Source organism: Opisthorchis viverrini (genome assembly GCF_000715545.1).
Source record: "Opisthorchis viverrini unplaced genomic scaffold opera_v5_69, whole genome shotgun sequence".
Lineage (NCBI taxonomy): Eukaryota > Metazoa > Platyhelminthes > Trematoda > Opisthorchiida > Opisthorchiidae > Opisthorchis > Opisthorchis viverrini.
This window is the reverse complement of record NW_008751725.1, coordinates 1,685,510-1,699,180: the sequence shown is the minus strand read 5'-3', so window position 1 is coordinate 1,699,180 and position 13,671 is coordinate 1,685,510. Positions and strand designations below refer to the sequence as shown.

General features: G+C 47.6%; 1 protein-coding gene across 1 annotated transcript; it reads right to left on the bottom strand.

Annotated features, from left to right (window-relative positions):
- Positions 1–8,598: 8,598 nt before the first annotated feature.
- On the bottom strand, positions 8,599–12,200 carry T265_04307 (hypothetical protein; the record flags this gene model as incomplete). Its single annotated transcript, XM_009169006.1, is given in 9 exon segments — positions 8,599–8,826; positions 8,892–9,038; positions 9,313–9,453; positions 10,469–10,655; positions 11,228–11,424; positions 11,462–11,688; positions 11,703–11,786; positions 11,863–12,010; positions 12,156–12,200. The coding sequence occupies 9 exon segments, from the start codon at positions 12,198–12,200 to the stop codon at positions 8,599–8,601; spliced, it is 1,404 nt and encodes a 467-aa protein (XP_009167270.1).
- Positions 12,201–13,671: the final 1,471 nt, after the last annotated feature.

Sequence of the window (13,671 nt, the reverse complement as noted above, 5' to 3'; positions counted from 1 at the left end):
CAGAAGTGTTATCAGCCTAAGAGCGATTCTTGAGGTGAGTAATATACCCATCGTACGACCATGCATCAGATACACTGTGAAGGCCTTGATAGTGATGAGAAGAATCAAATATAAGTGATATTGAAACCGTTTGCATGTTTGTTCAGTGCCTAATTAAAGCATCGTGTTAAACAGGTGCCACATTAGTACCCAAAACCAACTAATTCGCTCTGTGAGCCTCACTGAACTGTATTCATGAGACACACTAGAATGCGCCCTCTGTCAAACAAATCCTGAGACTGAGATGCCTCGGCCGAAGGGAATGTTTTTGCACCATGGTGGCCCTGAATTTAAACTGACGACGACGAGCACACAGAAACATCCAGTTGGTTAGGCGAATAAGAGCAGCTGGTGATCCAGGGACTCCGTTCGGTTCGGTCGTACAAAGGCTAGAGGCGCTCTGCTGAACGGCAATCGAGAGGGATGAGGATTAAATCCATGACAAATTCAGAGACCTCATTATTGACCTGTCAGTTTTTCTCTTGTCACTGGGTTTCTGGAAGGAGCTGCACCTCATTGGCTGTGGTGACAAAAGCTTAGCGTTAGGATGTCACAGTTTGAAGGCTGTTCGATGTTAAGAGCAAGGTTTGTTACTATCTGTACGCTTCATGACTATACGGTCCACAGAAACTTCTTGTCAAGATACGGTTTTGTCGAAATGCTCGGAAAATATATATAGTTAATACAGTGCAGCCTATGAACTTGGTAGCGAGGCACGAAATGTGCTAATTTCACTCCTTTTTCAAGATCACCGTGCTCCCACAAAGGAATGCCAGCAAACATTATGTTCCAACACTCGTTAATGTATCAGGGCCCACGGAGAGCATTCTTTTGAATTCACCACCAAACGAGTTAGGTGGTGATAGGTGATAGCCCCGTTAGGGCTATCTTCGTCACCTTTTTCCTTTCAAATAGTAATAGGATCAATTATCGAAGAAACTTTCGCAGGATGGATCCCGGAATGGATATCCTTTCTGGGAAGCACTTGGAGTATTCAGAGAATATTGCACTACTCGGTTTATATAGTATTCGGTTACGAAATACACCTAATAATACAAGACACGTTTTGGTATGCGCTCTACATTCTCAAAAAGCCAGATGCTATTACAAGACCGGGTGAGTGGACGGCCAAAGTTGATTATGGCAACAGTACCACCAAATATAGCGGGGGGATCGTTCAGCTGTAGAACTCTTTCGGTCTAGCTGCCGTACAACCTGAAGAAAGCAAGAGGGTTTGGGTACTACCTGGTCGCCAAAGCCTAAGTAGAAGTCAAGAGGCAGAGGTCGGGTTCGAACCACGGAGTTTCCAGTTAGTACACTCGCGCTGTAACCACTGGGCCATCTCACCCCCTCCCCACATACAGTGGACGGATTTACTTATCTGAGCAGTTACATCACGTCGGATATCGGCAGCGCCGACGAAGTGAGTGTTAAGATCGCTACAGCCCATTTTGCTTTCGTTCAACTTAGGCACTTATGATATCTGCGTGACATTAGCCTGTTGGTGGACAGGTTCTACAATGCGGCAGTGCGTCCAGTTTTGTTTCATGGCTGTAAAGCCTAGCTGCTATGTTTTGAACCGTACGTACCGTTGAAGCATTACAAATTTTTTCATGGGAACATCGATTAAACAATACTGAAATGCGATGAATGGATTTTGGTAACAAATCAGCTGCTTGTTCAGTAGACGAGGTGATTCCGGTGCAAAAACTGCGCTGATTGGGCCACGGTTGTCGTACCCCAGGCGACCGATTGTCTCGATGTGCCGTTTGCTTAGACAGATTCTGACTGGAAGATACCACAAAGAGGAGAACGCACGACCTGGGAACGAACCACGAAAAACAAAAAATGCCCTTAGTTGTTCTATTGTATATCATCTGCGGCACTGAGGTACCAAGGGCCACCAACGATACTAATGAGGAACGCATCGACACGGCGATGTCACGAAATCATTGTGGGTATTGTGTCTAGTCTCTCATTCTTAATCATTAATCCGCTGTTCGTTTTTACTTGCATATTTAAAAAAGTTTTTACGTACACCTTCTACCTTAAACTACGCGCTACCACACCACAACCGTCGCAACAGCATACTCACTAACATTGAGTTGTAAGCTGCAAAATGATGGAATTTACGACACGACCTCATAACAGCTATTGGGAAAATACCGGTGTGACGTGTTAGTGGTTGCTCGTAACAGGAAGACTCGCACAAGACTTCAGAGCGTCATTCATTGGGAGAAGGAGCTATGGAACAGGTGAGAAAGTGGTAACAGGCGTTCTAACCTCATCGGCTACGATCGTCCAGATGTTGCGCTTCCAGCATCCCAAAAAGCACTTGCTAATTTAGTACCCAGATGACAGACGCACAGTCTGCCAGATCGAGTACATCCCAGCGTGATTCTAATATGTAGAGAATTACCGTCCCTTTAGAGGGGCGGAAACAGAAAAACAAAGCAGCGTCAACTCATACTCGTACAAACAACAACTAGACCTGAAAAAACACGGTACCTCACTGCTCGACTTCCTGGATAACTAAGAATCTCTAAATAACGTCAGTCGTGAGCCATTGGGTTGGACCATATGCATGTATGTAGTTTGTGCGATCCCTGTTGCTATTAGGCACTCAGGATCTAAACAACGCTGAGAGTAGGAGTGAACTTCAGAGCCAATCATATAGTTTTCAAACAAGGCTAACGAGATGAGATTATCAAACGCGTCAAGATACGGCACACCTCGGCGCCCAGAAACCCACTATAACGAAGACCTCCGGAATTACCACTGGCCTGATGTGGTATAAATGTACGACAATTGTTGATGGCTATGCTAAGCTATTTCCCTTTCTCTGATAAGCCACTTGAAATAATTAGCTCCACAACCCAGTCAGCGTATCGGACCTGACAAAATAATTCCTGACAATAGCAGCAAACTTTCTTGATGGGAAAGACAGTCAAAACAAACCCTAAACTACATGCATTTGCATGCTTCCCTTTCCAAGCATTAGCTCCCCCGCACACATATCATCGTATGGCACAAGCTGTGGCCCTCCAAAGAAAGAAAACGGAAGCATCGAAAAGAATTGTTCAGTTGTGACACCTTTCCGGTGCCTAGCTGCCATCATGATGATGATGATGATGAGCTGCCATGCTACTCGAAGGAAGCACGAGGGCTGGGATACTGCCTGGTTGCCCAAGCCTAGACAGAGGAAGTCGAGAGGTAGAGGTCGGGTTCGAACCACAGACCTTTTGGTTAGTAAATTCGCGCCCTAAACACTTGAGACATCTCGCCCATCGATCAGTTCAAAAACCGGAAGGCACCAGGTGAAGACTGAATACATGCATAAATAAGTAGGGCGTATAAAACTACCCTCTCGCATTTATTATCTATTCTTTTCGGTCTGATATAGCCAGGTGTTTATATCCGACTGGAGCGCCTCCATTCCTCCATCACTTCACAAAAACGGTGACAAATCAGGTCCTGACAACTGCCGCGGTAGAAGTCTATTTATATTGGCAGAGAAAATCCTTACCATCCTCCTTGTGGGTCGCATCCCCACCGAAAGACAATCACGTAACAGACTAAACTGAGCAGGTTTTTACCCGGAGCAAGGTTACACTGACCAAGTCTCCCCACCAAGCTATGTTCTGGAACAACTACATGAATACCAGCAATCAAGCATTGCCTGCTTCACTGACAGTGCGCCAATCCGTAGAGTGCAAGCAGTGGAATATAGCAGAATCGGATGGCATGCTCATCAAACACGAAGCTATTGAATTCTTCCTGTGCGGCCGCAGGTCCGTACTTAGGTTTAGGACTTTTCACCTATGTAATTGTTCGGACTTAGGCAAGATTTTCCGCTATCCCATGTAATGTTCAACTTCACGGTTAACTGGATTTGAACGGCTCTTTAAATTGTTCAGCCTATTGCTCAAAAGGATGACTTTCGCAGTGTTTCGCTGACACGTCGCCTTTTGACTGGTTGATTGAATCAGGTGAAACAAGATGCGACTGTTGCTTGTAGTAAAAGCCTTCTTCATCTTTGGGCCTTCGCAATCCACCAGCATTTTCCGTCATTCTTCAAGCTCTTGATTATCCGGCGTTTGAGTGATGTGCGTGTGCCATCATAGCCGCTAGATGCTGGCATGGATATTCCGGCAGCAATAAGACCTGATGATGTCGACTACATCCAATGTTCATTTAGCCGAGTTGGATGGATAGTTTTAAGAGCAAAAAAACATACCCTCTGATTCGCTTCCACTCAGCCCCCAACCAATGTTTTTCATTTGCATGATCAGTGCGTTTCCAGTGATTTTTCACCCGGATCAGCCTAACACCCTTGGTCTACTGAAACTCGACGAAGTTGGTAAACGGATTTGAATTGCTTCGGGCTGCGTAATGCGGACGGAATGCGAAGTGATAACTGAGCACGCACAACGGCATGACCGAAGTCAAGTTGTATACCCTAAGAGGAACGGCAGTCATAAATCCAGGACTTCCGTAGTTAACTGATAGCCACACAATCCAAATGAGTCCATGACTGACTCACGGTTGGTGGCCTCCAAGTAACTCAATGTGAGCGCTTGTGCTAGAAGTTCGTACTGGCCAGGAACACACAATGGTTAGCATATAACTGAGGTCATCATCACCCTCATCAGAGACAGCAACACCAGTGTTGACAATAACGCTTCACTACCGTACAATCACAAAGTTTATCTAATATTTGAAACCATAGAATGAAAAGAGGTAGGGGTTGGCAAAGGAAAGAAACTTGTGGTGGCTTGTTGCAGGCATTCGGAAGTGCCTACACCTCCAAGCACCCTAACACAATCCGGAAGGAAACTGACAGCATGAACGCCACTGATATCGACCAACCACCATTTCTTGTGGTGTCTCCAGCCAAGCGCAGGCGGGAGCAAGAGGACTCTATTTTGGAAGGCGCACATCAACAACACTCACTCTTCGTAATCTCTTTCACACACTACGTGTCCACCTCGCGATTTCCGCCGATCTGAAGGAGGCACGCAGAAAAACACTTGTGGACGACGTTTGGGCATGCGTAAAACATGACTGAGTCGATGGTGCCGGAGATCCTCCACGATTGAAACACATGGTACACAACCAGATACCCGCTTCCTACGAGGGGTGAGATGACTCAAGTGGTTAGAGCGGAAGGTTCATGGTTCGAACCCTATCTCTGTCTCTCGACTTCCCCTGACTAGGTTCGGGCAACCAGGCAGTATCCCAGCCCTCGCACTTCCTTCGGGTAGCATGGCAACTAGGCACTGGAAGGATGCTACAGCAGAACGATCTTTTTTTAATTTTAACCGTTTTCTAATGATCTCGTTACCAACCCGCCATTTCAAACTAGCAACGCTTCTGAGGCATCATAATAATCAACAGCATAAAATCAGTGTTCAACACTGACACTTCGCTGCCGCACAACAATGATGTATTAGAAATTCTTATCGTGAAGAAAATCATAAAAGTGAAGGGGGAATTGACTAAGTGCTAGCTTACTACAATCATTCCGACGTGCCTACATCTCCAGACACTCATTCACACAATCTGGATAGAAACTGACAACAAGAACGCCACTGATATCGATTAGCAGCCACATCTTTCAGCGTTTCCATCTAGGCACAGTGGGGGTCACGCAGTCGCCATCCTGGAAAGCGAGTGGCACCAACAGCACCCAAACGCTTCGTAATCTCCTTCATACCCCTCTGCCAGGTTAAGGGTTGGCCACCCTTCTGCTTCCGCCACTTTGAATTGGGCATGGAAATGACAAACGATGCTTAGGCATATACAACACATTTCCCGACCAACGCAGCTTCATGTGCTGGACACATCCTTCAATAGATGTGCCCATTGTACAAACGAAAACTCACTTTCTAACTGCCTCGTTACGGATTCGCCAACACCAACCCACACGAGCTATGGGTCTGGGACGATTGTCAAACACCTGAAGACGTCTCGGTTCAATTGCTCGAACAGGCCAAGTCTCACAGCCATACAACAAAAACAACCAGCACTGTAGCTTGATATGCATGTCCCTTGAGATCCAGGGATACACCACTTTCAAGTCATAGATGTCTCAAATTAGCAGGCGACCCGGGCCTTGCAGATTCGTGCATTGACCTTATTTGTCACACTGCGATCGGAAATAACACAACTTCCAAAATATGTAGAATGCTCCACAACATCTAATGCCTCTTCCTGGATTGTAAAAGGCGTGTTCAGGAGCACGACCTTACAGTTTGTGGGTGCAAAGTGCAAAGCAAAGGACGGGATTAATTTTGCTAGTCCATCCAAAAAGCCTGTGCCTTCTCCTTCTGTTCGAGGACAAGAACAATATCATCTGCATATTCAAGATCGACAACGATTTCGCCACAGGCTATTTTTGGGGACCTTCCGGCATTCGTCTCATGATTTCGTCGATCACGAAGTTAAATAGGAATGGAGTGGGCATACCTGACAGACACCACTTTGTGTATGGGAGCTTTTGGGGAGCTCTCCGTATACTTTCACACGTCCAGAAGTCTGAAAATACAAAGAGTCTATTATGCCTCCGAACTTCGGGGCATTCCTTGAAGGGCAAGTGTGTCACGAACAACACACCGGTCAACGCAGTCCAATGAACCTTGAAAATCCAGGAACACTAGAATTGTTGGTCGCTTATACGTATAGCGTGATAGATAGCTCAGTGGTTGGAGCGCGAATTTACTGACCAGAAGGTCCGTGGTTCGAACCCGACCTCTGCCTCTCGACTTCCCCTGTCCAGGCTTGGGCAACCTGGCAGTATCCCGGCCCTCGTGCTTCCTTCTGGTGACATGACAGTTAGGCACCGAATGGGTGCTACAGCTGAACGATACGTATGGCGTTGTTGTAGAACCTGACGAAGTGTGATGATTTGGCCTATAAGGCCGGAATCCAGCTTGCTGCTCTCGGGTCAGTGTTTCACTAGCCATTGTAAGGTGACGAAGCACAGTGACGCCAACAGTCTCGTGACGACTGGGGTCAAGCTGATCTCCCTGTGGTTACCACTCACTACGAGCCCCTTTTTGAAAATGGACACTATCACTCACCTTCCTCAGGTGTCTGGGGCAGACTCCTTTTCCCGAATGGAATCAAACAGATCAGACAAGCGATGACTGAGGACTTTACCCCTATTTTTGAACAGTGCAGGTGGGGGTCATCCTGACCGGAGGCTCGGTGGCGCTTCGCTCACCTGCCTTCCTCCTCGGTGGCGCTTGAAAGGACATGTGCAATCATGATCCGCTGAGGCCACAGGTGGTTCCACATTCACCGTCCAGCGTTCTCCAGATTGGTGGTAGCCGCTGGCCACAACTGTTGTTCGAAGTATTCGATCCAACAGTCGAGGCGCCCTTCTTCATTAAAGATGATCATTCCTTTCCTATCCTTGACAATTTCGCTCACAGCAGGTTTTCGGGGACCGGTCGCACGGATCAACTGAAATAGTCTTCTGAAAGTACCGGCTTTCTGGGCCTCTTCCATTTAGTTGGCCTTGTGTCCACCATACTTCACAGTCGACTCGCACGCTCACTTTCACTTGACGTCTGATAAATCGTCGCATCAGTGTACGTTCAGCACCTGGTGGGATATTTCTCCAACATTTAAGCAGTGTGGCCGTTCGGTCTGATATCCAATGCTTGAGTGCGCCTGGTGGTGTCGTGCCACAGGCGAAATTCCCAGTACTGTGCAAAGAGGTGACAATCTCGTTCCAGTATGAGATCACATCTGACGGTAGAGCATATGGAAGAAACTGGAGTACGATTCGTCTGTCATCTGGATCTGCCAGTGTCTCAGTTGCCAAGTGACTTGTCTGAACCTTACACAACCCTGGAAAAGTAGAAGGAAACGACTTCGGATGAGTGCATGTTCGAAATTCAAGAATGTGTTCCAAAACGACCGGTAGTCACTTGTTGATCCGTGCCGTCAATAACTGTTGGCAATGTGATCGATTTGAGTTCGTAGCTGGTACGCCGTTGGAGGGCACCATGTGGTCGGACGACTTAAGCTATTTCAGAAGTTAGTACTGCATAAAAACAGCCTGCGATCAGCACACAGTGAAGTGATCGTTCATCATTGTCTGTACGTACTGAGCTTGGTCGACATAGACCACCTAATTGGGTCTTAGATGTACTAAGTCTGCCCACTTGTGCATTCAGATCTCCGGCAACCACAACGATATGCGACCTTTTAGCTCGCCACAACTGGGTATTCAGGACGTCAGAGCTACAGTCAGTTGGGACGTAAGCAGACACGACAAAGCACATCGATCAACTTCCGGCTTGTGAAACTCCTTCACGGACGTCACCATAGGAACGGCACAGAGGCGGTTGTCAACGGGTATCCAGTCAAGCAAGGATTCTTCCACCCGGTGACTTAGGACGACACCAACCCTCGCCCATCCTGCTGCAGCAGCCTCTGGGTCATCAGAGATACGTAGCCGGAAGCAACTTGATGAGTAATGGGGCGGTTAGCTCAACCACTGCACTTGCATCTTGAATCCTTGTTTCCAATACACACCAAGCACCAATATCAAGCAAGTCCAGCGTAAGAGCAAGAGTAGCTTGTTGTCCTGCTTGCTTCAGGGCGCGGACATTGAAGGCGGCTAGACAGATTGGGCGTCGAGGCTTGAATACTGATTTCGATGCCTGAGTACCTCGGCACCGGATGACACGCACATGTTACTAGCAAAACCATTGCAGGACGAACGGAGTCATCAGTCCTAAGTGCTGGGCCTACAAGGAGAATGTCATTAATGGGCTGGGGGAGAGGGGGAGGTAAAAGTGTGTGAGAGAAAGAGAAAAAAGGGAGGCGTCAGCAGTAACCTGTTTTCGCTTACACATCCTTCTGTATGCAGCAAGTAAGTCAACCCGACTGAACGCACCACGCCACTGCCGATGTGACATGCGATCACTGTTAGACGTATGTATCATAGTTGTACGTCGGCTGGGATACTGCCAGAGTTCCCACACCTAGACAGGACGATTAGGGTTCTCAGAAGCCTCACCATAAGGCGGCGGTGTTTGCCGGGAAATGCAAATGCATTACCATTTCCACAATTCGCCATGTGTTCCAACCTCCAACTTAGAATACCGGGAGACTGTGTTTGCCAGACCTCTAACCATTGACCAACCTGGTATGAGACTCTGCGAGTGTCCGTGGGACACCTCCCATTATAGCTGTGTGATCGGTACACATCTGAAGCGGGCGATCTCAGTTGTCCGTAGACCTCGTTTCCATGCTTACTGTGTCCATTTTTCTCAAGGACTGAGGCGGTCGTGACCGATCTATATAAAGTACCTCTTCTTCATCCTCAGAACTACAGTTTGTCGGGGCACATGCTGACATGACAAATGAACGCCGCTTACCACATAAACCAGCATTGACCTTAATTGAACCGGAAAACCATACAGCACAAAGACGATTGGTGTCCGATCCAGTAAAGCACCCTCAGTCGTGGGGCTGAATGAAAATCCCGAACCATTGGTACACGAGTCACTGCGTCATGATCACCTGAGCGAGTCCTAAGCCACTTGAGTCCTAGAACCGAAGTGGGGTGTTTGGATGGGACAAAACAAACACCAACGAAAATCGGAAGCAAGATTACTGCATGAGATACCTATTGCCTAGTTAGACAGGGCACGAATATTGAAGGCTGCAGTATGGATCAAACCATTTGATTTCAGTAATGGATTTTGTTTACTTTGCTGGGTGATAGTTTTGACACGGAACACTGCTTAGGGTATTGGAAAATGGATTGACTGGTGTGTCATTTAGCAGGTGGGAGCAGGTAATCGGAGAACTACAAGGGCGAACGATACTTCCCGGTTGTTCAAGAAGGTAGTGTTTGAAGTGCCACACCTTGAGTATAAACCACAAGGTAGCGGGCAGTAGGGTTTTCTCGGGGACTGAGTGAGGCTGACTGGTTTAGAACGAGGGCACATGAAGCAAGGCGTATGTGCTACTGGAATAACAAACGTGTTTAGAGGGGCATAAGGCTCTTTATACTTTCTACCTGTACTTCGTCCGCAATGGATGATTCACCGTCGGTGACGAGCAACCGTTGGGCGACCGGAGTGTGCGGTTTTTAGAGTCGACCTTTTCTGACTCGTCCTTTCAGTAACATTGCTTCTTCCATGATTGTGGATATGCTGGCCATCTAAAGAAAAATCCTTGCTGGAAACATATTCACAAATCCATGGTAGAGGCAGTACTTTATCCCCAGACCACTTCGCGTTGCGGTTATTCGTAGTTCAGGGGTTCGTTGCCTTACGTCCGGCTACTCTGCTTTGAACTTTCCAGCCAGTGTAGCCCAGTGAGTCAATGCAGCACTCAGGCCTGACCACTATGTCAGGCTAGCAGCTTTTGGTCCGGATGGAAACGTTTATTTGCAACTACACACAGAGCGACTCGGTGGTAAATGAAAAACTGAAAGTTCAACTGCAGCAGCCTTTCGGTGACTAACTTCCATGCCACCAGAAGGAAGCACGAGGCCTCGGATACTGCCAGGTTGCCCAGACCTAAACAGGGGAAGTCGAGGGGCAGAGTTCGGTATTGAACTGTTCAAGCGAGGCCTAGCAACAAAACCCCTGACAAAGCTGGGAATAATAAGAGGAGCTGTCAACAAGCAGGAATACTGATTTCCAAGAGAAGCTGACTTCAAACATGTAAGATGATCCACGCGATTTATCCAACTTAGAATGACTTCAACAAGTTAACAATGGTTTTCCTACCATCCCGTTTTCCTGACGGGCGAGCGGGCACACGTTGAACAACCCCAGTAATGATAACTAGGAAACTGCAGGATGCGATTGAGTCCTCGGAAAAGCTGGCTCCAGAATATTTTTCGTTATGATTCTGTGGTATATCAAGAAGCGTAGAGAAGTGAAGGCACTGGAGACGCAAGAAAACCTGAGTGGATTATCACAGTTTATATAAGTTGTTTTTCACCCTACCGATCATGCAACGTACAGAAAAGCGGTATGAGTGAAAATCAAATCGGAATTGTTTGTGGACACCCTTCGGTTAGACGATACTCCAGAGGTTACCATACTAATGTATTGGACAGTCAGAAGAGGGCAACTTCGAGGCGGTCACGGAGTTGGCTTCCGAATGGCATGTTCATGTCTAAGAAAAATCTCTCAGAAAATCACATACTTACAACGCCTTACGCCCTAGCTGGTATAATCCCGTGGCAGCAACGAATATGTTGACACTGAACAAGTTCCAGTTCTTGGGAGTTATCACTAGAGAGTAACGGGACCAGATCAAGCCAGTGAGAGCAAGAGCTACACTCTGGAAAGTGCTGACCTTTTCAACTGGCCGTCCCATGTCCCTTATTCCGGCAATCACAAGAGCCTGATTCAGACCGATAAATACGAAAACAGCAACGTACCCATTTCATCGTAGGTGCCCAGAAAAAGACGGTTTTGGGGCCAGCCGGATGTTCCCAAAATGGCCTCATACTAGACGGTACCCCCTTGTCCACTACATTTATTACAGCACGGTAGACTGCACTCATCTTGGACTGAACTCCGAAAACGGTGCAGCTCCCACAAGAGAGTACACGGAGGTCAGCGGGTGGACAAGGAACGTCCCCGGCGTTGATTGGTTGCTTGCGCCCTAGTATAAGATACAGGGATTCACACATTCATACACAGGACCGAAGCTTTCACCCAGGTTTTCGGGGTCTGGTTCGTTCTTTTTGTTCAGCGGATACCCTTAACCTGAAAAACACAAGCCAGAACGGGGTGTAGCACTGCTGTTTAAATTCTCAGCAAGGGGCAGTTAGCTTACCAGCGCCAGGATTCCCATAAAAATTAGCTAGTAGTGCTTTGAACTGGGTACTAGGTGGAGCGTGAACAACTGTCGGTGGAAGGTTATTCCACACAGCAACTACCCGAAATAAGAGAAAGTTTTGCCTAATGAAAGTGTACGCTCTGTGCTGGAAAAACTACCTACCATGCCCCCACCGTGCGTTTGCTGGGTCAACTGGAAAAACCTGTTGGCCAGACCTTGGTCAAACAGGGCATAGGTAAGTATTAGATCTCCTCAGAAGCGGCGGTATTCCAGGGAAGGAGGTCAAGCACCGGGTCACGCCCTTCGTAGTCCACGTATTCAACTCCGGCATCCATTTTGGAGCAGCTCACTGGAGATGCTCAATGAGGGTTACATCCTTCCTGCGTCCTGTATGTACAACTTGGTTGGCACATTCAGGGAGGGGTTTCGTAAAGTATTTATAGGTCTATGCCATTAATACGAAGGAAGGTGCGCTGAGTCATCCGTAGTATGGCGAATGCTTTTTAAGCCGATTCTCATGGTGCATGTACAACTTGGTTGGCACATTCAGGGAGGGGTTTCGTAAAGTATTTATAGGTCTATGCCATTAATACGAAGGAAGGTGCGCTGAGTCATCCGTAGTATGGCGAATGCTTTTTAAGCCGATTTCTCATGGTGCAGTGAGAAAGGTATGTTTCAAGAGAGCCACACCCACATTTTTGGCTTCCATCCACGTGATATATTCTGATCCATTCTGACCATTCAAGACAAAGGCTGAGTCCCTTCAAGCTGACAGTCAAACGACCACAGCTTTGCAGCACCTACATCCATTTGGAGGACACTGGCGTTTGAACTCCAGAATTTCGAATCATCTTCAAAAAGTTGACCTGGACTTGCAAGAACGTCTGGATGGTCAGTGATTAAGACCAGAAACGGCAGTGGTCCTGAAACGGAGCCTTGAAGAACTCCAATGGAGGCCGGTGCCGGATAGGCGTTTAAGCCTACTTTCACTCGGGATGTACTGACCGATAGGAACGCCTTTGTCTGGCGTAGGATTTCCCACCTCTGCTTGTGAAGCAGCGTGACGTGTGGGACTCGATTGAGTGATTTCGATAGGTCGAAAATATGGCATCCGTTACGAGTCATTCGTCTTTAGCTTGGGTTAAGTTCTTCCATGAACACAGTCTTGTTCGCCGCTCAGGGACGGTTTGGGAGAAATCGGTGTTGAACTGAGGATATCAAGTTTTTGGTAGGAAGGTTGGATAGGGTGGCTTACTTCAAAATGCATTCCATCGCTTCGCACGGTACGCCAGGACAGGACAGGTTAACGACATGAGTGACTGAGCCGAGCGACCTCTTCGAATTTCGCATCGAAGAACTCAGAGCACGCTTTGTAAACACCGTGGCTGGTGATTGTCCAATTGTTGAGGGTCACGACGACTTCTGTGAGTGGAAGACGGGAAGAAAGCTCATGAACTGAAGCCCCGTAAGCAGCATCGTACATCACCAACGCTTACATGTAAATCAGCCAAAGTGACCTACATTATATGCCACACTGTCCCCAGTTTTGAACATAACCTTGCCCGATTTATCATGGCCTAGGTGAACCGGAGTATGTTGGTGATGCGCTGCGTGGGGCTGGTGAGCGTATACGGAGATTGCTGTGTCTGGGGGTGTGTCGGCCGTGTGCGAATGAGCCACATGTCATCCCTGAGGCCGTACACAAATAGGTAGAGCCAACGTCTGTGGTAGATGTGTGGTAACTACCATGGAGTGGTGAACAACTATGTAGCATACACGCTTTGGAGGCACCGAGGGACAGTAATT